The sequence below is a fragment of the Miniopterus natalensis genome, chromosome 10 (assembly GCF_054644295.1).
Source record: "Miniopterus natalensis isolate mMinNat1 chromosome 10, mMinNat1.hap1, whole genome shotgun sequence".
Taxonomy (NCBI): domain Eukaryota; kingdom Metazoa; phylum Chordata; class Mammalia; order Chiroptera; family Miniopteridae; genus Miniopterus; species Miniopterus natalensis.
The window spans coordinates 60,114,323-60,138,877 of NC_142090.1; the positions used below are offsets into that span (position 1 = coordinate 60,114,323).

Here is a 24,555-nt window from a genome sequence, read left to right on the forward strand (position 1 = left end):
AGAGGTTCTGGGAGCTTCAGTTCCCTGTAGCTCTTTGACCTAGAAAGAAGCAGGTCATTCCCATCACACCAGAACTAGCCCTGGGCAAAGAAACAAAATAAGACATTTTAACAAAATATATTTTCAGGGTTGGTTACTGGAACTGATGAAGGAATGTTGGGGAGGGGCAGGTGTTGAGTGGGGGGTGGGAGTGATTTCATATGCACATACACCCCTAAGAGCTGGTGATTATTGATCGCAGGGGATTCGGTGGTAAGGACATAGAAAGAGGTGAAGCAGCTTTTCAGGCTTCCCACGCACACCTCAGTACCTGGCCTCTGAGCCCTCTGATGAGGACAGGAAAAGCCAGAGACCAGGGAGGTGTATTTTTTTTTTTTTTTTTAAAGCAAGACTGCTCTGGGGTGTACCACAGGCTTCTCAACCTTCCTTGGAGACTAGGGGTTGAGGGTACACGTGTATTCTAGATCTCAACTGTGGTGGTAGATACAAGACTATGCATTTGTCAAAAATTGCGGAACTCTACAGCACAAAGAATGAATTATATAGTATGTAAAATGTGTGTGTTTTTAAAAATCCACCAGGATGTGAACGAACCCAAAATGGAACAGAAACTGTAGCAAAGGAATCTGAATATTATTTTGAGTGAATGATAAAGCTAAGACAAAAAAAACTAAACACAAATAATGTACTTAACTTAGTAAATTTGTTTCCCACATGGGCATGAATTTATAATTCAGAAACTATTTCTGTGTGCACTGGAGTTAGAAAAATAAATACATACATTGTAGACAATGAGAGCCAGTTTCTCACTGTCCCTACCAGAAAGAAGTGAAATATAAGGCTAGGGAGGAGGCTGGAATAAGTTCTGTAGTGTTGTATTGGAATTATAGGCATCAGTATGACCTTGTGGTTTTAGTATCTACACAAATATTAGATACAGAAATAAATTTGGATTTGTGAGTATACGTGGGTTAGTACACATACGTGTATTCTCCAGCTCTGTCAACTGAGACTAGAAGTAGTCAGAGGAGACCATAGAGACATGACAACTATCCTGAAAAGAATCCTGGAATAGGAAAGGACATGGAGAAATTTGAATGAAGCCTTTGGTTTAATTAATAGAATTGTATTGATGTGGATTTCTTAGTTTGGGTCATTGTGCTACGGTTATTAAAGGGAGAGATGTGGAGGGTATAGGTTAACCTTCTGTGCTATTTTTGCAACTTTTTTATAGGCATAAAATTCTTTCAAAACAAAAAGTTTTTAAAACTGGAACAAAATGTACCAGACTATTAAAAGTAGATATCTTTGAAAAGTGAAAATATAGATGATATTTATTTTCCCCTCTCCCACTTTTCTGTTTTCTAAAATCTCTATGAGCATATACAGTTAGTACAAGATATGCTATTATTTTTATTTTTGGTCAGTAATTTCCTTATGTGTGGCTTTGATTGTGAAAAAAATAACAAATTGGTTTAAATTTTAACAAAATAATGCAAAATTTTTATATCACATGCTAGAAAGTATCTGAAAGTTTCAACAGCAAAGAAAATTTGGCTTTTGATAGGAGAACCACCATCCCAGTTAATGCTGTTTCTGTGTAGATCCTTCCATTGCCACCGAGTCATCCTTCGTGATCTAATTACCAGCAGGCAGCTACCGTTTTTGAAAGCTGAAGTGATCCCAGATATAATGAGTGTCTGTGGAAAACGCTGCTTTCTCTTGAGTAGTCGAAGAATGTCATGATCCTATCTTTTAATATTATGCTCAACCATCACGCCATATATTGATTTCCAGTTTCCAAAGTAGTATGAGTCTGCAGAATGTACTCGTTAAAGAGAAAGCGGACGCCTTTCTTAGAAGTTTTGGAAGGCACTAGAGGGTTTCGCAGTGCCTCGGAGTCATTATTTTGACATGCTATTATATAATTCTGTGGCTGTGACAGATGGGACTGAGAAGAAGCCTGTTTCCTTTTAGACGGCTGGACGAATGCCAAGGAAGAACTGAAATTAGTAGAAACAGGCTTCCACTGTTGTTACTTGGAACCTGGAGGATCCACGGTGGGAGAAAGAAAAAACCCTACATCTTCGTTTCTGAGTAATTTGAAAATTTCGTTTAAAGTGGAAATCCGTGTAATCTCAGGAGAGATGCAGAAAAGCCGAGCAGGTAATGGGTGGACATAATGGAAGGCTTATGTGATGGAAAACCCAGATCATTTTTTCAGCCTTAGATCCAGAGCCATTTATCACATTGTGAAGGAAGGGTGCATTTTTACTTTCAAAAGTAGAGCAAAGAAAATATGACAAGATTATTTTGAGAGCTTTGCTAAACAGGATACATTCGAAAGGTACCTACGATGGTATACATATTTACATAGACACAGACATAGATAGAGACACATATATAATATTCACATTAACTGGTGTAATGACAATTTAAATAATTTAAAATAAGAATGCTTTGGTGCTATCAGCTTAATTTATCTACTAGTTAAGTTGAATACAGGCAGGAGCTCCGAACAATAGTGTTCTGGGTAACTTTAAACGGAAAAAAAGAATTTTATGGTAATTTTAAAAATAGGAACTAGCTTAGCATTACAAAACTAGCTGAGCTTTTTTGTTTGTCTAATATTTTATCTCGTCTTGATTGTTTGTGATTAAAGTGTCTTTGTCGGATGGTGAACACTTGGATACAGTCTGGTGTCCTGCAGGTCATCTTTGTCAAAGGATCGGGACGTGGGATTCAGATTTGTTCACTGTTCACAGAGCTTTCAGCTCCACGGTGATGGAACAAGTCGCTTTTACAGTGACTCGGCATCGCGGCAACATGTAAGCCAGGATCGCACTTGGGATACTTCCTGTCTTTAATACACATATCTCTTCATAAGTATGAATTTTATGTATGTTGAGTTAGGAGGCTGTTAAAGAACAAAATTTACTGTGTGAATTTGAAGATTTAATTGGACTTATTGAACATGAATCAGGCAGCATCCCATCTGGCAAGCAGAAATGTGCCCTAAAGAGTTGTACAAAGAGGAAGGTTTTTATGGGAAGGACTGTGGGGAAAGAGAACTATTAACAGAAGAAAAAAAAAAGGATTATTTTTAGGTCAGGACAACTTTTTTGGAAGGGGAAGGGAATGGCAAGGGTTTTTATCCTGCACATGGCCTCTGGAGATTGCCTCATTGGTGCTGACCAGAAAATTCCAGACTGGTCGATTAAGGTTATGTTTCTGGGAGAAGCTGAAACAGTAATTAAGTCAAGTATTAAATCTAGGTTTAGTATCATGGGCTTTAGCCCAAATGATGCCTTTCTGAGCCCGTGGTTTTCTCTTTAACAGGACTATTGCCTGGTGCTTGACAGTACTTGATCAAAACGTTATGTGGAGCTTAGTGGTAGAGTTTAGTTGTTGCATCTTTTAAAGACGATATTATTTGGATGGCCTGTGGTCCCCTGTTTTCCTCAAAGCAATTTTTCAGTAAAGTTAGAAAGGCACCTAAAATGTACAAACCCCTCGAGGGACATCAAGCTGAAAACTTTTATAAGATGTGTGCTCAGCTCAGCCTGGATGATTTAGCACCTTTGGCTGCCACTCTGAGGTCAAGGACTGAACTTGGATATTATTTTAATATGTTGTCAAATACTTATTGTGGTGAAAAGTTAATATAGTAAAGACAGTTAACTATTAATTAAATTGTAGAAAGGCAAAGAGCAGACTCATTTTTGTTTGAATGTTTTAGAATTGATGGCCTGTTCCAAGATTACACGTTCCTGTTTAACTGTATTCAACATCATTTCTTCCCCTTCCTTTTTGAAAACGTCTCAGGCAATCAGGCTTCAATGATTGTATTCAATTAACACTAATAATGAATTTCCCCAAAGGCTTTTATTGGTTGCTATCTTACTCACCAGATTGTATGCCATTGAAACTCACCACAACTGCAGTGTCACATGTCACATGTGCAGTGAAGTGTCTGCGAAGCAGGGTGACTACCTGAGGGTGAGTAGTGGGGGTGGGTAGAGTGGTGAGGGAGAAGCTGGATGTTCTGGAGGCGTTTTTCTGTTGTTGCTGTTTTTTTAATCTTCACCTGAGGATACAACTTTATTGATTTTAGAGAGAGGAAGGGAGGGAAAGAGAGAGAAACATTGATTGATTGCCTCCCATAAGCGCCCCGACTGGGGATAGAACCCACAACCTGGGTATGTGCCCTGCCAGGGAAGCGAACCTGCGATCTTCAGTGTGCTGGGCGATGCTCCAACCAGGTGAGCCACTCGGCCAGGGCTGGAGTTGTCTGTCATGTGCCATCTCATTGAGTCAGTCTCCGCACCGTTGCACTTGACTGTTTCCTCTGCCCAGCTGGCCTTTCCCCGAGCTCTTTGCCGGCCGGGGCATCATTCTCCCAACCACAGCTCCTCGGGAGGCCCTCTCGGACCCTTCTCCCCCCAGCTCTTACCCTGGCTCCCCAGCTTATTTACCTCTTTATCAAAAGGACTTCTTTTGTTTGCCTGAGGATTGAGAGTCTCCCTTCCCTGCTTTGTGCTTCATTATATCCCTAATACATTGTAAAGTGTATGGCATAAGGAGAGACTGATGAAATATTTTGTTTAATGAGTGAATGAGGGATCCCCTCAACAGTCCTATGATACAATAAAAGTATCCCCGGTTCAGAGAAAAGGAAACAGGGCCCGAGAGATGACATGACTTGCCACACAGATAAAATGGAAAAGCTAAAATTGAAATCTATGAGTTTCTGACTCAAAGTTTTTCCTGCCCCACCTAAGCTTCAGTTAGTTGGTTATTTAAGACCTTTGGGTAAATTACATACTTAAAATTGTCATAATATCATTAATCTTTGTGCAGGTGATTGTTGTCACATGTAAACCTTGTATAAGCTGCACAGCACCTGTAAGAAAATTTTAAAGAAGCTAACATAACACATACACTCTACACAGTGAAGATATGATTTATTTGGCTTCTAACTTTCTTTCGCCTAGAAGCATTTAGTGTGTTTAGTGACAATCTTTTATTCCCATTTAGATGTTTAGACCTCTACACCTAGGGTATTTTAATCTTTCTTTAGTTACTTCCCTCAAACCATGGTGGTTTTTTTCGATAAAACAGAAAGAATACTAATAGCATAATTTTCTGCACTGACTTCATTACTAAATCGGGTAAAACTGAATTGAGCGGAAAAGTAGCATTACTTAACAAATAAATAAATGCGTTTTTGAAGGAATTCAACCTTCAAATCATAATGGGATTTTAAAATCTGGTTTTAAATCCTAGGTTTTTGTTCTGCATGTTATCCATTTAAAAGTCTGTTTAGAAATATCTGTCTCACAGATATATGAATATTCATTACTCATGGAATGTGTAATGAAGTAAATATTTCCCCTGCAGAGCTCAGGGGAATAGCTGTTTTATATATAACATAGTCATTAATGCTTGCCCACCAAAGATCTCTCCTTCTAGGTGCAGCGGAAGATTTCTCTTCCTGCCTTCTAAAGTTTGGGTGGCCATGAGATGGGCTTTGGGAGTGAAATATGGATGACATGGCACATGTCACTTCTGGACACAAACCTAAAGTGCTGTTTGCAGCTTCCAGTTTTCTTGCATCTGTGATGATGACAAGCACTGACATGGGACCTCCCGCACGTGAGCATCGAGGGTGACACAGAACAGGGCTCCCTAGCCTACCTGCATGGGCCTGCAGCGAGAGCAAGGAACAGGCTGGGGGGCGAAGCCCTGGGAATTTTCTGTGGTTTGTTACTGTAGCATAAACAATCCTTTCTTGCCTGATGTATATACTTAGATGCTTTAAAACAACAAACAACTTGCTGTTAACTGTATTTCCTTTGAGTGACGTTCGTATGATGAAAGGGCTTGAGAAGCAAACAGGGTTGAGGTGGAGTCTAGGTAGCGATGTGAACAAAGCAAGTGGTTAAAACATGACCAGGCTTGGTTTCAACGTCACCCCACCCGCCTCTGCCTTCTTCTTAGGCAGTTCCATTGATATGAGGAGCTCTCAGTTTTAACATTTTTTAAGCGGTGGTTTGGATCGCATTGCCCCTAAAACTCTCTTTCATAACCATTAACTTTTTAAAAAATACTATTTTACTGTTTCTTGTGATAATAGGAGCAGGTAAGTGTCAGAAATAATAATTTAAAAATGAACTACTTTATTTCTTGTGGAATAGAAACCTATTGTGGCTTTAATTTTTCTTAATGATACATCTTTGCATGCAGTTTAGTGGTTTTAGGCTTAAGAATTTTTAAATGTTGATATTCTACGTATTAAATGTATTTATTATATCAGTTAAGAATTTTATATCAATCTCCCAAATATTTATAATTCTCAACTTTTAGGAAATGTTTTCCCAGATAATGAGCTTTACTGGATACTATTGAGCTTGAAAACATTTATCTAGCCATTTAAACTATTTTAATAACAACCGTATTTCCCCTCTCTCCTAAACATATCCTTACTAGCTATTTCTGGGTGTGAAATATTATTTATTTAAATTATGATTGTAATTTAATTGTTTTTACGTAATATAAAATAGTTCCAAATAAGTAGATGTGGGCAGCTGCTTGGATGGGAATTGTGTAGAAGCTTAATAACTGCTGAATGGTGGTTAGGGTTAAGTCAAAGGAGAGCCCATTTTTCTTTAGATTGAGTACTGGATCCAATGAACAATCCATTATTCCTTAAAGAAAGAACATATTTCCTTCTCTGCTAAGTACTCAGAATCACAAACCCCTAAAGATGGACTGAGAATCCACTAGTAATAAAGCACTTTTTCTGAAAAACAAATAAACAAACAAAATAAAAAAACAACAGAAGTCAAGTCATTATTTTACAATATCCAGGCTTATAGAAGACTATTGAGGGCTAGCACCTTCCCATGTTTCCTCCCCTCAAAATAAACTATTGAACCTAATACTCTGTGGAACAAAAATCTTCTATGTGACAAAAATCCCATTAATCAATATATTTACATTTGGGCCCTCTGGAAAATAAACATTTATTTCATTACGTCTTCCTTTCATTGAGGTTTGGGAATGTTTTTATTCTTTTTTCTATTATTAAAGTTTAAATTTCTGTTGACAGGAAATTTCCGTGAAAGGAAATTTAAGTGCAATCGTGGGTATTTGTAGAATCAGAAGATTTTATGTGATAGAATATATACATATTATTTCTTTTTTTCTCTCCTACAGCAACCAGGGACCCTTGGGAATAGCATCCAGTTTTCTTCTTCTAGAACTATGATGTGATGAGCCTTTTAGATTACTGTAGCATATACAAGTTAGTCTGTTTTATGTTTATGTATGACCCAGAGGATGCTCAAATGATGAATTAGCATCTCTATGTCCCTAATCAGCTGCTACTTACGAGTTGCAGGAAAGTAAAAACAGTGTAGAGACTAAAAACATCAATACCACACTCCCAAGAGGTCATTAGTTAAAAATGAAACATGCCTTTGTAATACGGATACAGAGGCTGAAAGACAAAGTGTACTATCCAGCATCCTCAGGTTTCGAGCTGAATATAGTCCCTGCTGCTGTTAAGGTCGGCATTGCTGTCTGCGTAGGTGGCCGGCTATGCAGAACCAAAGCAAGTTAGAAATACTTCTTAACAAATGCATTAATTCACCCCACAATTCACAGAACGTTTTCTTCCTCTCCAAGTTGAAGCGGCAAATATATAAGGTAACACAAGATATGTCCATTTTGTGTGTTTTCCCTTAGGAAAATTAAAATTACTTTAATATTTGAACTTGCATCACGAATGGCAAGGTGCATCGGTCGGTTTTGTGTTAGGAACACGGCTTAGGCTCACTTGAAGAGAAAATGGATCTGTGTGAATGCTGTCCACATAATCATTCTAGAAGCGGGGGATCAAGAACAGAAAATGGATACGAAAAAATGAAAGTTGGCCAGAGAGCAGGAAGCATGGCCAGTCGCATCTCATGAGCGCTCCGGTGGGTTGCCTCTGGCATTGCGACCGGGGGACACCAAGGCGATTGCTTTATTGTCTTTGTCAGGCGACTCAACTCGAGACACTTAAGGCTGCTGCCACCGGACTCCGCATCTCTGTTTGTTGAACAGTTGATGCTGTGGCTTCTGCCACTGATCGTTTCTCAGCTACCTGCCTCATTTCAAGTACTGGTTGGAAGCACTCAACTGGTCCAGCCCAGATTCTAAGCCTATACATACCCAGGCTACCGAGAGGACAGGAGAGAGTGTCCCTAGCGCCTTTGGGTTCGGGGGTGGGAAGCCACACTCACACAGAGTATGCCCCAAACAGGCCGAGTTGCCTGGTGCTGGGCACACAGCAATAAGCAATGTCCCCCACCCAAGCCAAGCTGTGACACTTTTCAACGCGGTAGCAAGAACTTACAACCAACTGAGAGATGTTTTATAAATATTTTTATTTAAAAATATGCTTTTATTGCCCGAAAATAGTGGAATTTTCCCTTTAGTGTCATGTCATAAATTCGGGAACTTCAATTTAACACCTCTTGATTTTCAGAACCATGCCCTCTTTTAAATATGATTGCACAGAGAATCAGTAGCTAGATTCTGCTTCTTTTGAAAATGGGCCTTGACAGAGTATGATGCGCTTCAGAGTGATTTAAATCGCCTATTGGAGGCAGGCCTCCCTTTGTGTTTCGGGGTTACCCTGACTCGTTCGCTCAGTACGCATTCATTGAGCACCGGGCTCTGGAATAGACCAGAGCAAACACCCCCGGTTCTCATGCAACTGACCGTTCACTTTGCCAATAATTCTGTCCGGCTTCAATGCTGTATTCCTGTGACCCCTCAGCTTCAGGCGTGGGGTCGAGGGACCTACCCAACAGCATCTTGCTCCACCTGGTCCCCAAGAGTCACCGCCTGTCCGGCCATCAGCAGAACCGGTGTGGGCTCTGATGTTACAAGTTAATGAAACGAGTCTTCTCAAGCTACCACAATTCTATGTGTTTTTCCAGATCAGACCTTCCCACTTGGTATGTTACTGGATTTTATTCCTTGTATTTGTGGGTACAAGGCTTTGAAAAGAAGCGGCGCACTTGAAGCCATACTGTCCTTTGTGCGATAGCAGGCGTGACGTGATTCCATGAGTTTGGGGCATGAGTGGGAGCTCGGTTCCTCTCCGAGCCCTGCTCCGCATCCTCAGCTCTGTCTGGAGGGGTTGCGTTAGCCTCTATTCGAGTTCCATCGACGGGAGGGGGCTTGTTTCATAAACCATCTTTCTCCCATTCTCCTTGGTCTGGAAGCCCTGAAAATAAGGCAAGGAACAGTTACATTTTGCAAGAAGATGGCCAGGTAAATTAGGTATTTTTTTCCCTTTGAAGTGTTGCCCTTATGTTCATCTTCTCCCTCCTACATTCAACTTTCTTCATACTGAAGAAATACTTTCAAGACTTTTCCCTTCTATCTTTGATGTTTTTGCAATTTTAACATGTTATGCTTAATGGGGGGGGGGGGCTTTTTTCTCTTTTTTTCTTTATAATCCTGCTTGCATCTTAAAGTAGCTTATCAATTTGAGAACTCATGTATTTCTTCAATTCTAGCGAATTTTCATCCATTATCTCTTCAAAACTCGCCTCATTTCATTTTCTCCAGGTTTCCTTTAGGAATATAGATATACGTTGGAATTCTGTTCACTTTCTGTTTTCTACTCTTTGTGTTTCTGTGCTGCATTCTAGTTTAATTAAACTGCTGCCTAGAGGTTTCCTGCGCTTTTTTAAAATCTTTATTGTTGGAAGTATTACAGATGTCCCCCTTCCCCCCCTTCCCTCCCCCGGGCCTTCACTGCACTATTGTCTGTGACCATGGGTTATGCATATATGCGTATAAACCGCATGCTTTCATTCCTTCCTAAACACCCAGGACCTGAGAGCTGGTGGTTGTGCAGTTGGCGGTGGACCCCAGTGGTCCTCCTGTGATGTAGTGATTTAAATGTTTCTTTTCCTGTTCCCCGACACTAGCCTTCTTTCCTCACCAGTCTGGCTGCTGTTTCCTCAGCTGTGAAGGTAATGGTTGGAAAGTTGGTAATGACAAAGGCAGCAAGACCAAAGAGACAGATGTGTTTGACTTGGTTCCTTCACCTGTGTGCACCCTCTTGACTTGACGAATCCTCAATTCTCTATCAACTTTACCGGAGAAGACACGCAGATCAGAGCCTTGCATGTTTAAAGCAGTATGTTAGAATTAGATAGTGTCTCATTTCCAATTCAAAATTCTCTAATCCTGTGAACAGACCAGAAATTTTTGGCTCTGAAATGCCCGGTAGACAAAAAGCTGAGTTTCTAAGTTGCTAATATTTATCCCTTGCCTTTCATGAATGAGAATGGAGTGCCTGTTTTAACAGACACAAAATAAAACATCTATAGATCTTGGATATATCTATATCTATATGTCTTCTATTCTATATTGTCAATGGCAGCAAACTGTAGACAACCCAGGAGTGCTAGGCTGAGTGGATGCGCCTAACTGGCTACACCAGCGATGCAGTGCCCTACCCTCTGACCTGAATTAGTCACGGAGAAGCCCCCACTTACACTGCTAACTGAGTGCCACATGTTGTTGGGTGAAATGCAGACTTCTTGGAGAAGGACAGGAGTCAAGTTTAATTACTTAGAAACAGAAACAGGAATGAAATTCTTAAAAACAAAACAAAAAACCCACTAGGTTTTCTGGGATGGAATGCCCTACTTACCTGATTAACACAGGGCAGAGATGCTGATAGACCTGTTAGGTTTGAAATCTGAATGGTGATGGAAGGGGAGGACTATTAAACAGCTTTCCCCAACTCCTCTGACACTTGTGTCTCATTTGGTGGCATCCATTCTTGACCCTGTAGGCAGAGCATTCAATTTTAACCTATCGTCCCTCAGCTTTATAAAAGGAAAAACCATAAGAAGAATTTTGCATTAGCAGCACTTTTGGGCCTTTAATTAACCTAGTGGTTATAGTATTGTGCCTCTGATGTCCAAAGAAGCTCAGCTAGCAAATGAACTTGGTATGTTATCAATCAAGGGACACATTTTTATTAAGGACATTTTGTGGTCTCAGCACTGAAATTTTAGTGAGAGATCATAAAAAAGATATGTTCTGTAGTAGGAACCATTAATTTATTCACCAATCACTTCTTGGGACCTACTATTGTGCCAAATGTTCTAGGAAAAACACAGGTACTTAACATAAGGTCTCATATTGATAGACACCAAATTTCCCTTCCTGAATGAGTTAAACAAAAATATTTTATTTTTGATAGTTAAAATTGTCTTTTCTATGAATAATTTTCATGCTCTTTCATTATTAGGAACTTATATCTCTAAAAATTTAGGAGAGCTGAGTATATGGGATATGTGGTCATCAGACACCACACAGATATTTTTTGAAGATGTAACAGTTTCTAAAAATTTCCTCATTAGTAAGGAAGAAATGAGTTTTAAATACCTGATGGTACAGCTCCAAGAAAAATATATTTATAACAGTTCTATGTAAGTACTACAACAAAAATTTAAGTCATGAGAAAATACCCATGGTTATATAAAAATATAACCCATTTTGAGTTAACTTGGCATAGATTTGTACCAGTAGGAACTGTTTAATTAGAAATTAAATTTCCTGAAAATATACTTCATGCTATTACTAGGAATAAAAGTGAAAGCATATATTGAATTAAGCAACACTTGCACACTCAATTAGAAAGAAAACTACTTAATATAAAATTTTTATACTCTTGTGTTAGAATGCCCGTCTCCTCCAAAAAAGTTTAATTTAGATTGAAGACTATATAAATACAAAGGTGACTGAAATTTTTCTTTCAGTATTTTATATAAATATATGAATATATATGAGAATATATAGTCTTTCTTCCTTTTCATTTTCTTACATACACATTTTATATTAAATCTTATTACATGAGAACTTCCTGGTGATTTACTCTAGGCCATATGAAGGTACAAAGAATTTAAGCAAGTATATTAAAATCATAGTAAATTAATTTAAAAATTAAAATGCTATTGTTTTATGAAGCTTTGTAGTTTACATTTTGAAAAATAAATTAAAATTTGAAGAGACCTCTGAGCAACTACCCTGAAGGCAGTAGCTTTGAGTACCAGGAGCCCTTCTAAGTTCTTTACAAGTATCACAATCACCCTCTGACTGTGTATCACTGCTATCTATATACAATTTTTATTCCTCTTTTACAAATAGAATACCTACGGCGCAGGGTCATCAGCCCTGAGTCATCATGTGAGTAGTGGAGCCAGAATTTAAGCTCTGCTTTATCATTTAAAATATAGAATTTATAGTGTGCTCCTACCACCCAAGTGTGACTTCATAGCTTTCAGTCTTAGCTACGATGCTAGTTTGCTTCCCAGTAAATATTTATTCAGTGAATTCATCAGTATGGCCTGATGAAGTTATTTACTGACTAAATGAACCCAAATTATCAAGCACTTTTTCTACTTTCTCTACAAGGAAGCAAATTCAATACATGTGATTTGAGACTTAAGAGCATGGAAAAATTAGGAAAACTAATTTACTTCATAAAACCAAAAGCTTTCTATGGGTGCAGGTGCCAGTCTTCTGCTCCAGAATTCAGATGCTTAAAATGTTGCATATTTGTTTTAGAGTTAACAACTATTCTCTGCTCAAGCAGTATCCAAGAATGAATTTGCACGCTAATTTAAATTCTAGCAATAATATGTATAATTCTGCCTTCTTTCACTGTGGAGACCTATGCCTAATATCTGTAGGAGATGGAGCAGATAAGTTACACTTATTATCTGCAAATGTGTTGGCACACTTCCAAGGACCAACTCTTAGTGACATGAAATGGTTATTTTGCAGAAAATTTTGGACATTTGGGGTTTTTATAGATTTTATGAATTGCTTTCTGACTCTGCTTTACCATTTAAAATATAGGATTTATAGTGTGCCCCTACCACCCAAACATCTGCAAGTCTTGTATGGTTTAAATAATGTGAATATTTTGCCTGTTTATTATAATCAACTTCCCAGATATATGTAGCAATAATTTCTTTTTCAGAGTTAACAATGAACTTGTAAAGGATTATAAAGAACTAGAACTTTTCCATATTTGATGCTTCCCCCAAGTTTTATTTTTGGAAGTACTTTGTCTTAGTGGGTCCCCAAACAGAAGGAAGACAAGGAAGCTGGCAGACGGATCCCAGGTGGGGCAGGGACAGGTCCTTTCAGGAGCTGCCTGACAGGAATCTCAGCAAAGGCAGTGATGGGGGGGGGGGGGGGGGAGGAGGGATGTGAAGCACTGGTTAGGGACCTGTTTTCAGATAGTTCTTAAAAAGAACTCTAAAATAAGAAATGTTGGACAATGCAGTGATAAGAATCACGTTTACATCACCCCAAACCCCTTATCATCACCTCCTTCATGATATCTAACATTTAAGTAGTTTTAATATTTTACAGAGTACTTTCATATAATAATCAATCCTTAATCTTAAAATCCATCCTTGTCTTGCCCTCATTGGTTTCCCTAGGGCCTGATCTTGTCTATTTCTTGTTGATTCCCTTCTGTCTCCATCTTCCAGTCATTTTTCTTTTTGCAATTTTAATTATTGCCATGATTTCTGAGTCTTCCCTGAGCTCTAGATGTCACATAATTGGCATAATTAAATAATTCTTGAAAAAAAAATCTCTAATTGTCTGATAGAAATTTCCACTTAGAGATCATGTAATCATCAAACCCTGAAATCAGCTTATTGTGCTGCCCTTAAAATTACTCTCATTTTTGATGTGTCTGGAATAACAGGGAGAACCAACATTTATTGGGTGACTATCATGTGTAAGGCACTTTCCAATATATTCTCTGTCTCACACAATGATCCTATGAAATAGGTGATTTAATGAAGAAACAGGCCACCAAACACTGAGCAAGTGAACAAATGGATATCTGAACCACGGTCATCTAACTTAAACCAGTGTGTCTCACATCATACCTCAGGTCTGTCACACTGTCACTTAACCCTCTCAGTTCTAGTGTTAACCTGCCGAGCAGAGGCCCGAATGACAACAAATCCAACCAGAAAACACAGGATCCGAATTGATAGATAATGAGGGATGAACAAAAACTATTGTGATATCAATGATAATAGATTTATAACTAACAATATTTAAAAATTAAATATTTTTGAAACTGCAGTCATGAGATCATTCGTTTGAAGCAAGTTGTGAAATAATACAAATATGTTAACTTTTCCTGATTTTGCTCAGAATCTGTGTTTTCAGGACATTTCTCAGGTTCTTTTTAAAAATATAAGAGGATTAAATAAAGAAGCAACAAAGATGATTAATCTATTTCATTAAAAATTTATTTTTAGTGTTTATAAATGAGTAAATTCCAAAATGGTAGCAATACAGAATATTTAAGAACATTTTTATATTTCTTTATACTCAACATTCCACCTTTATTTTGCTTTCTATAAACAAATATACTGGATTAAAGCAACAATACTCTTAACCCCAAGTTCAATGCTGAGTACTTTCAATCATCTATTTTGAGCACATAATAAAGCAGAGGCAATTAATTTTCTTGAACATGTTATTTCCATTCAGAGCTTAGCAATTACTTTAGCTTCACATTATTCTGTCACAAATGATAACCAAATGGCCTAAATAGCTAAAATCATAAAACTATTTTAAGCCAAGTCAATGGTATGTATAAAGTTAATATAAAATAACAATTATACCAGTTCACATTTGTTTTGTACCCTACAAGAAATATGCCAAAATAACAAGCTTTATTAAAGCATGAAGTCCTTAGGCAAAGGGGGAAAAGGAGTCATATAGTCAAAAATTATTAGAAAAAATTGTAGGTAAAAAGAAATCTAATTTAACCAACTGAAGGAGGAAAGGTACTACATCATTAGAGTTGGTGTTTGCTCAGGAAAATATATTTATCACTCCATCCCAATCTTGGTCACCACCCCAAGGGCTCAGCGACAGGCTCTCCATTCAATTATTCTCCCACCAAGTTTCTCCATGTGGCATGGAAACCTACGTTTACGGTAATGACAGAATACTATACTGCTGTTTAATCTGACAGGAAACAATAGAAAGACAATTGTTAGGGCTGGACTAACTTTTGGCCATCTCAATACCCCTTAAAATAGGGGCAAAAATGATTCATTAACAAACAGTATTCAAAGAGCACTGTATTACCTGTGATTTATAAAACAAGTAAAATTCAGTAATCTTCCATGGAAAAAGCCATAGTATGTGAAAATTAGGAATGTTCTGATGCTGATTTTTTTACCAAAATGGTACCCCAAGCCACTTAAGTTGGAACAAATTCCAAACTCACACTTACTTACATCACCTCAGTTTAATAATCCAATAAATGACAAAAAAGACAAAGAATGAAAACAGCATCATATAGCACATCAGCTTTGTTTGGCTCCCTCTGGATAAAATCCTCAGTTTTTCCATAGTTCTACCTAGAAATCCAGTTGTAGAATCAAATTGTGAATCCTTTGAGAAGAAAGGAAAAACAAAATGTAATGCTTAGATTCTAATAGTCTACATATGCACACTTAAGTAATTGGATATATTGTTATTAGAATACATTTTTAATGATATTTTTAGTGTTTAATCAATTCAGGAGCCTGTTTATAACTCATATAATCAGCCTGACTACTCTATGCAAAACTGAGTAATTCTCTCAATGAAAAAAAAGCTCCTTCATTATCCAATAAACATTTCTTTCAGCCACAGAGTATTTAAAAATCTGAAACTATTTAGGTCTTATTCCAATTATGTGGATTAAAAAACATTAACAATAAAGGTAAATAGTTTTTCTACTATCATACAGGTTTTTACCCCCCACTTCTTTTGGGTGCAGGAAGATCAAGCCATTTTATTGAGGGCCTTCAGGAGAGGGTCGAAGGGCTGGGAGGACAATGAGATTGGACACCTTGGCCTGGCTGGGATCTCCCCAGCTTCGTAGCTCTTGGAAAAGCATGGTTGTTGAGGTTTTTTTACCACTTTTTGTTGGGGCATGTTCTCCAAGGTCAAATGAGTATGCTTTCCAGTACAGCAATTCATCCAAAATTTAATATGGTTGGTTAGCAGTTATATGTACCTTTACTTTTAAGATCCTTGCATTTAAATAGCTGACTTTGAAGTACAATAGTCTATTAAAAGTTAAGAGAATACCATGTAGAAGTGGTAAAACAGTAAAACCTACAAATATGGATGGGGAAAACTACCATATTAAAACACAGCTGGAAAAGTCCTTATGATGACTAGGTATGGATTAGAAATACTGCATTTTCATAGAAAACTCAATATGCTGAGATTTATAGGCCCCGGCATAATGTCAGCTTTTGTATAGCTCTGGCTATGTAGCTCAAGTACTTTATACATCTATAGTTCTTCAGCAGGGTTATGTATCAGAATCATTTGGGATGCTTTTCACAAAATACATATGCCTATGTCCCTCTCCCTGAAATTCTGAAGCAGTATATTCAGAGTGAGAACCAGGCATCAATATTTTCAGAAAGTTCCCCCACATGATTCTAATGCGCAACCTCCAAAGAAACATTGTTTTCAATGCCATATTCATGTTTGGATAGTGCAATTTAAAAGCATGGGGAGAAACTGGAGAAGTTTGACATCCAAAATAAAGATTAAAGAATAGAAAGAGGCTCCAAGAAGAAAAGGTGTATATTGCTGGGATTGTTTAGACTAGAGATAGAGGGCTCTGGATGTTACTATGTTCAAATCCTATTGATTTGTTCAGAAGTGATCCTTAGGGCAACAAGCAAAAGAAACACCCTTACATTAAGTGGAAGGCATTTGGTTGATTGGATGTAAAGTGCTTTTTGATTACTTGGTAGTCCATATCCACTGAGATCTCTAAGAACACTCAAAATAGTCATTTGTCCTGAGTCTTCAACAGTGTTTCTAAACACAGGACTAAAGGTGCATTGCCTTCCACTTCTTTCCCCTCCTTATGTGTGTTAGGGAAGATGAAAAATGTAAAAACATGGCAAAGATAAACTTTGTAGTTATTCCAAATTAATTAGATATAAATGGATAAAAATCTAAGAATTGCGATCTCTAGATCTATTCCAAAATGGATAAAGGTTAAACCGGTATTATTCCTGATTAACATACTAACTTTAAGAATATTAGGTCAAATTTTTTAAAGTTAAAATCCCACTTACCATTTCAGCTAATAATTTATTTTGAGTTTTAACTTCATGGCCTATCTCAATGGAAAGCTATAAAAAAAGCATATATATTACTACTCATATAAAAGTAAGTGTTACAAAGTAAATATAATGCCATTTTAAATATATACATTTTCTCAAATAAAGCTGTATTCTAGAAATAGAAAATCTACTCTCTTCTGGTACATTTTCACTGAAATTAATGGAAAATAAATTTAGAGTTTCTACTCCTTCCCAGCAAGGATATTGCTCCCATGTTCTTCATTTGGATTTCATCTTCATTTTCAAGTCCATCTTTTGATTTTGGTACATACTTCTCTCTGATTCTCCTATCCTTGCATGCTTTTTTTTTTCTTTCTTTATATTATTCATGCAACAGCATTTATCGTTGTGCTTTTAAAGCTATATGCAAGTATATATATGTATATATATAAGTACATACAAAGATATATACAAATATGTACTACCAATTCAAATTCAGATACAAACATTTAATATTTTCCTATTAAAATGTGACATTTGAATATATGCCTAAATTGATTATTTCTTTAGATTGTAAAGGTATTTTTCTTTAAAATACAACAAATAGAAAAAAAATTATAAGTTAGTTTATCCACATTCTAAAGCTATACAGAAAAGAGGCTCAGCCTAAAGAAATCTGTAAGTGACTACAGCTGCTATTCAAACCAAATCCCATTTACTGCTTTATATGACAAATTCATCAAAGCCTTTGTTTCCAAGATATTTGAATAAAAATAATCACAACTACTAAAAACCTTGGCAAACCACAGCAAATACTGTTCTCAGCTTATTTTGTGTGAACAGTGTATGGGGGTATTATTGACACAAAGCCATGCTAGAATTCTATAGATCAGAATATGAGGTAATAAAGCAACTACAAAGCTCAATAGCCCAAATCACCTAACTACTGTCTATAATTGTCATTCACGCCACAGAAAGGAATTTCCAGGGGAAAAAAGCTTTCTTCTAACAAGGAGCCTAAATTATCAACATTGGAGTTTTTAAAAAAATCATTTAATTCTTAATTCCCTCTCAATGTTATATTTTCTAAATTATTAACATTATACAATATTGCTTAGTTCACAGATCAACTCCTTTTGATTTAGTATGACTTTGAAAATAATACTCATTTCAGGCCGAATACAATTCTTATTTCCAAGACTACTGAAAAAGCAATTAAGTTTTAGCAATATGAGCTTCTACTTGATGCTCTTTAAGTGTATAGCATGTTTACTGTAATGCAGAGTCAATCACACACACTGTTAAAACCATCTTTTTTTAAATTCCTTTATTTAATAAATTTAATTCAATACAACTGACAAGGAATTATACTAGGTGCTGTGTAGAATGTAAAAATAAGTACGACAGAAAATCCTACATTCTGGTAAATTTCTTTTACATACAAATAAGTCCAATGCAGATCACTATACAATAAGGGCTATAGAAATGGTACAAATGGTCTTATGTTCATAAGAAAATCAGGTAAAGCCTGGAGGGAGTAAGTGGTGCAATGAAGTGGAGCCTTTCAGATGGCAAGAGCTCAGTCAGTATAAGGAGGGAGAGGACACCTAAAGCAAAGGGATAGACAGTCTAATCAAAGATATGGGAGTGGGAAAGTGACAGTGTGCAAAGGACAGAGAGTACTCTAATTTGTCTGGCAGGAAGCATATACATGTTCTGAAGATGCAAATGAGAAGTTGTGGACAACCTTTAAAGGACTTATTCAATCAACCTACAGAGTGTGAACTTTATTTCTTACATCATGGGAGGACATCTTAAGTCTTCTGAGAGTATAGGATGCAATTTAAAAAAATACTCTAAACAGATGACTATGGTGACAGTGTGTAGCTCAGACCAGAACATGTAAAAAAATTAGGAAGGAGTAGGTTAAAAGGCCTTCCCAACAGAGAACCAGGGGATAGTGTTAGAAATGGAAAACCAGAAATAGAAACAGTAGAAAGAAAGGAACATAAGACTCAGTGACTGATGTGAGGTAAAAGGTAGAAACATGAAAGACTAAGATTTGTAGCTTAGGAGACTAGAAAGAGAAAAGGTCAGGAGAAGAGCTGCTTGGGGGTGGAAGATGGACTACTTGGAGACATTACTACAGACAACACACAGTATTTTAGATTTAACCACAAAAAAAACAGCTGAAGTTTAAAAGAGATAAACAAATGTACCATATGTTTTAATGGGCCACATTTTCAAACCTTCTACTCAAATCATGTCTAAATTTTGAGTCTCCCTTACTGAACAACATTACTTGGGTAACTAAATTCCTTAGTATGACGCCAATAAAAGTATAGTTTATAAGTATATAATATATGCATATAAATATACAAATTTAAAAGTACTTAATATGTTACATACTTACAGATTTTATAGCAGTTACTTTGTGTCTCAGACTTTCAGTGAGTCTGTCATTTTCTTCTTCACAGGCACTATATCCACTATTAGCATAGCCATAGTTGCCATAGTTGCCGGGAGGTACTCCTTCACCTGCAAGAACCAGTCACAAGTATAACTGTAGCAAAAACAAGCCACTTTTGAAACCTTGATAGGAAAGAACCGAAAAAGACCCCTGGAGGGCGTTGCAGACCACGTATGTCAATAATAGTCACATTTCAAGTAAATTGTAAAAATAACCAAATAGAGAAAGGAACAATCCCTTCATGCCCTCTCTTAAGCAAAGAATATTCAATTCATTTCAATACATATTTATCGACTGCTTACTGATTGTCCACAACACACTAAAATAAGTACTGATATACAAGGATATTCAGGACACATTTCCTGCTCCATAGAACTACACATTTTGAAAAAGATCTGAAAGTCTAACAGTGACTCCCTATTGAGGAAGCCTGGCTATGAAGAGTGAGGGAGAAAGAAGATAATATAGCAGGAGGGAGCTCATGGCAGAGGGAGGGTCCTTTATTGGCATCTCTTTCTCTTAAACAGAAGAGAGCTGGAGTAACTTACGAAGACTATAGCTGAGAGTTGAGAGGGGATCATTCGTTCTTCAACACACCTTTGAGAAACTACCGTGTGTCAGCTCCACTGTTCTTCCTAGGTGCTACCTTTTGGAGCTCATCATCTAGGGAACGCATCGGGAATATAGGAATGCAGTCCCTGCCACTGCCTAATATAGTACTTGATATTCATCAGGCAATCAAACAGGTGGAGTGAGCCTTGGGCAGTGAATACATAAATAAATGTGTTGAGGGAATGAGAGAGAAAAGCAGAGTTTAGAGTGTTATTCAACCACATTAAAAAACAAAACAAAACTGATACCACCAATTTCCTCAGTAAAAGAAAAGGCTGTCTCTGAAGAATGACCACCATTTGGGAAAAACAGTAAAGAGAATGGAGGAAATTGACTGGGACTACACAGGGTTACTAAGGGGATAAAACAAGCCTGGCTGAGGCAATATATAGCAGTGGTTTCAATCCTCTTGGATGTGAGAGCTCGTTAGCCTGAGTTAGCCCATGAGAAGCTGGACAGTTGGGTTGCTCAAGAGTTGGAGGTTTACAGTGTTGGGCTGCAGAAGGATAGAACCCCAAGAAGTTGAGACTGCTTCCCAAAAGAGTGGTTAAAGATATGAACTATGGGGTCTAGACTGGACAGGAATTGAAGTGGTTTCAATAGGGGTCTGAGAATATGGGGAAAAGGGGTGATATAGAAATCAGGCATCTAGTAAACTCAAAGAGTAGATGGAAGAACAGGAAACAGTGGTCAGCACTGGTAGTTGAAGGATGGTTGAGGTATGAATAGGAAGCTCTTTCAAGGCACAGCACAAATCTCATTTTTTCTAAAAAGCAAGCCCCCTCCTTTGAGTTCTTATAGCCCTGACTATACCAAACACTAATATCTCACTCTAGACCGCACTCCAAGGGCAGAAACTAAATTTGTTTCACTCATGGCTGTATATCCCCCACAAATGCATGCACACACATACAGTAAGGCATACTCAGTAAAACTTGTAAATAAATTAAGAGTCTGAATTCACTGTTATTCAACTTTGAATGTGCCTACCTTTGTCAAGAATAGAATCATAAGCTTCTTTGAGGGCAGAAACAGTATCTCATAATTCTATATCCCCTGTACCTACTGAGTACTTTATATGCAGCAGACACACAATCTCCACTACTACACAAAAAACACAACAAAATGTCAAACAAGTATGTTCCAGAGAAAGAGTTACATTCCCCAGATTTTTCCTCAACTGCTGACACACTACTCATAAAGCTCTCCAAATGCACGATCATAAAAGAACTCAAGTGACTAGGCATAGTACTGTCCTCCATTCAATTTCAATGACCATTTAAAAATGCATTCTCACTCCATCAGCTAATGATACTCTGTACAAATGCCACTTTAATAAGGACCAAAATCCTTAAAGAAAAGGTGTATGTCTTCTTCCTTTATGACTAAGGTTCTGAATGTAGAACATTTGCCCAATAAGTCATTACTGGTTGAATTTAATCACCTGACAACTTCACCAAGGAATTCACTTCTAAATTAATGGCTATTTGCTTTATTTTCTTTGCCTACCTTCATTTTAGAGCTCTTCTATATTGTTCCATTTGCTGAAAACAAAATTCTCATTACCCAGCAATCTTTCCGTGCACATTTCTTCTATTAAAGAGTTTTAAACTTCCCTCACACTATCACCCACCCCCAAAAATAAAAGCCAGAAATATCAAATAAAATTCTAGGAGTTGCTATTCCAAAGTTGGCCACTCCTTTTGTGTGGATCACTGTTATGGAAGTTGTAGGAAAGCCAGTGAGTGAAAAGTCGCCCATCCTCAGCCTCTGTCCATTTAGACAAATGCTACTTTTTCTGGGTAGTTTCTATTGATAGTTGAGGCAAATCATTTAAATCCATGTGAAGTGTGGCAGCTTCTCCACATGAATATCTATTAGATTCACTGTGTATCCCAAGTTTAAAATTCCAGGTCAATATACCTTGATACTTTAAAACAATTAAAAAAAAAAAAATCAAGATTAAAAAAAACCCCGCCTCACATCATACCAATGTAGATGAGAGCAAGACACCTACATCATCACCTTTCCTCTCAACTACAGGGGAGTTTAAAAGAAAAAGGCTCTATCCTAGAGATTCTAACTTACTTAGTCTGAGCTGGGGTGGGTGTCCAGGTAGCAATGCGGTGAAAGCTCTCCAGGTGACTCTAATGTGCAATCAGGCTGAGAATCACCATTTGTCAAGTCCTTTTCCTGCAATTTACCATGACACTCTGCTGAACAATATATTCAAAGGGGCCAAAGGGTCCTTGGCCTGGCACTCATAGATCTCCACAATATGGTAGTTCTGGTTCCATGCCTCCTGCTTTAATCAAACTGGCTTGATCATAATCCCTTCAACATCCCATTCATAATTCTAGTCATACAACTTCTCTGGGAGGGAGGGTCACCCTTCCAGCTAGAACTTACCTCCTCTCTATCTTCAAGCTCTAGTTCAAGTTCCTATGTCTCCACAAAGTACACAGCACTCTATCCCTGAAATCCCTACATATTCACTATCTGTAGAATTTATCTGGCATTTGGATGTATAACTACCACCTTGTACTATAATGTATCTTTGAACCTGTTCCTACTCCCCAACTAGATTGGAAGCTTTGGGGAGCACACACAAGGCCACAAACGGGTGTATACCTAGAGCTTACTCAAGTACACAATAAATGTTTGTTGGCATTAGAATTACATTTAGGCATATAAAACTAAACTCGCTCAAAATTAGTTATTTTTTTCTTTATGATTAACCTAGTTAACTTTTTTTCTATGATCCGAGTATTCATAAAAATTATACTTTTCACAAGCTGTTTCTCATACTACAATGTATTAATCAATGTGCAAGTCTAGAGTTACTGGCAACTTTCACTGACTTTAAATATCTGACACTTTTGAAAAAGTTCCCCCCCCCCCATCTTATAACAACTGAAAAAGATAACATCTTTTTTCAGATACTTCATACCTTTTTCTCAGGTATACCCTATGCTGATTTAGCAGGGTTCTGTTTGTTGTTTTTTAAATCGTCTCTTAATAGAGAACTTCAGAACCAGAAAATGCTGTTTTAGCAGCTGTGCGTTGTGAGGGCCCAGTAAAAGCCCCTGCGCCTGACCGATTCCTGCGGGCCGGTGAGCAAGGCCTCCCATGCTAGAAGGTCAAGCACAGGCGCCAAGCCCCTCGCAGCGCCACACGTCACCGCCTCAGCAGAGGGACAGGCTCAGGTAAGAAGCGCTCGGGCAAAACGGCCTCTGACCCCGACGTCTGTCTCGGACTTTAACAGCAGTGACGCGTACACTTACCTTTGTAACCCAGTCACCGGACTAACATGATTATTACTATTGCTACTGCGCTTCCCATGCAACACTGTTCAAATTTCTCTTCTGAAGAAACTACCACCCGGGGCCGGCGGAGGAGAAGCTGGAGCGGCACTTGGGGCAACAGGCGCCTTTCGCACCCCTGCTGTCAGTCACTGACCGTGAGGCCTGGCTGCTGGGCTGACACCCGAACACTCCACCCCGAGTCCTCCACTCCCCTCTCTAAACCTACCGTCCAAACTTAAGGAAACCTCTGGGATCTGGGACGGACGGCCTGTTTCCCCCTGGCGCCGCCTCCAAAGCCCCTCCGTCCAGCCTGCTTTCTGGCCCAGGCTCCAGGACACAAGCCCGCCCGACTTCCCCGCGTCCCAGCACCCAGCACGGTCGCTTCCGGGGGCCCCCCGAATTTTGAACCTAAGCCCTCTCCTTACCCAGGCCTGCACGCCTCATCCTGCCAGAAAGGGGAGGGAAAGGCGGGCGAAGGGGTAGGAAGGGCTCAGGGGTGGCCCGGACCACGGCTTCAGGACCAGGGCCCGGCGAAACACCAACTTCTGCCCCTACAGCGCCACGACATCAGTGGAGTCTAAGCGTCGCGCGGGCTTATGGCGTCATCCAGGCTCCCGGCGGCGCCCGGCGAGGCGGCTCGAACGGCATTCTGGGAAATGTAGTTTGGCCCAGCCGCAGGGAGCGAGTCAGGCTGCGGTGCGAACGAGGCTCGGGACTTCAGAGCAGCGCCCAGCGCGCCTCTGGGTGTCTGGTCTCCGGCTAAGTTTCTCTGCTGCTGGGCTCCCGCCCTCGCTAAAAATTGCCATCAGCTGTCTCCCCGAGTTTAACCGAATAGATTGGCCCTTCCCAGCCCCTGAGAGGATGGCTGACTTATCTGTTCTGATTCCGCCTCTCTCTTGCTGCGCTTCCAAAGCCCGTTTAGGGAAAGTTGAGGAAAACTTCATGCAAGTTTCCGATC

At 38.6% G+C, this 24,555-nt stretch overlaps 1 protein-coding gene across 1 annotated transcript; it reads right to left on the reverse strand.

Moving 5' to 3' along the window:
* Positions 1-14,348: 14,348 nt before the first annotated feature.
* Positions 14,349-24,180, reverse strand: BET1 (Bet1 golgi vesicular membrane trafficking protein). The gene is made up of 4 exons (XM_016218901.2): positions 24,023-24,180; positions 19,624-19,748; positions 17,223-17,279; positions 14,349-15,525 (listed from the first exon to the last, which is right to left on the reverse strand). The coding sequence occupies exons 1-4, from the start codon at positions 24,039-24,041 to the stop codon at positions 15,370-15,372; spliced, it is 357 nt and encodes a 118-aa protein (XP_016074387.1). The 5' UTR covers positions 24,042-24,180; the 3' UTR covers positions 14,349-15,369.
* Positions 24,181-24,555: the final 375 nt, after the last annotated feature.

Coding starts and splice junctions, on each gene's coding strand:
- BET1 (XM_016218901.2), bottom strand. Junction 17,280..19,623: donor AAGTAACTGCTATAAAATCT/GTAAGTATGTAA, acceptor CTTTTTTTATAG/CTTTCCATTGAGATAGGCCA. Junction 15,526..17,222: donor ATAAATTATTAGCTGAAATG/GTAAGTGGGATT, acceptor TTCTTCTCAAAG/GATTCACAATTTGATTCTAC.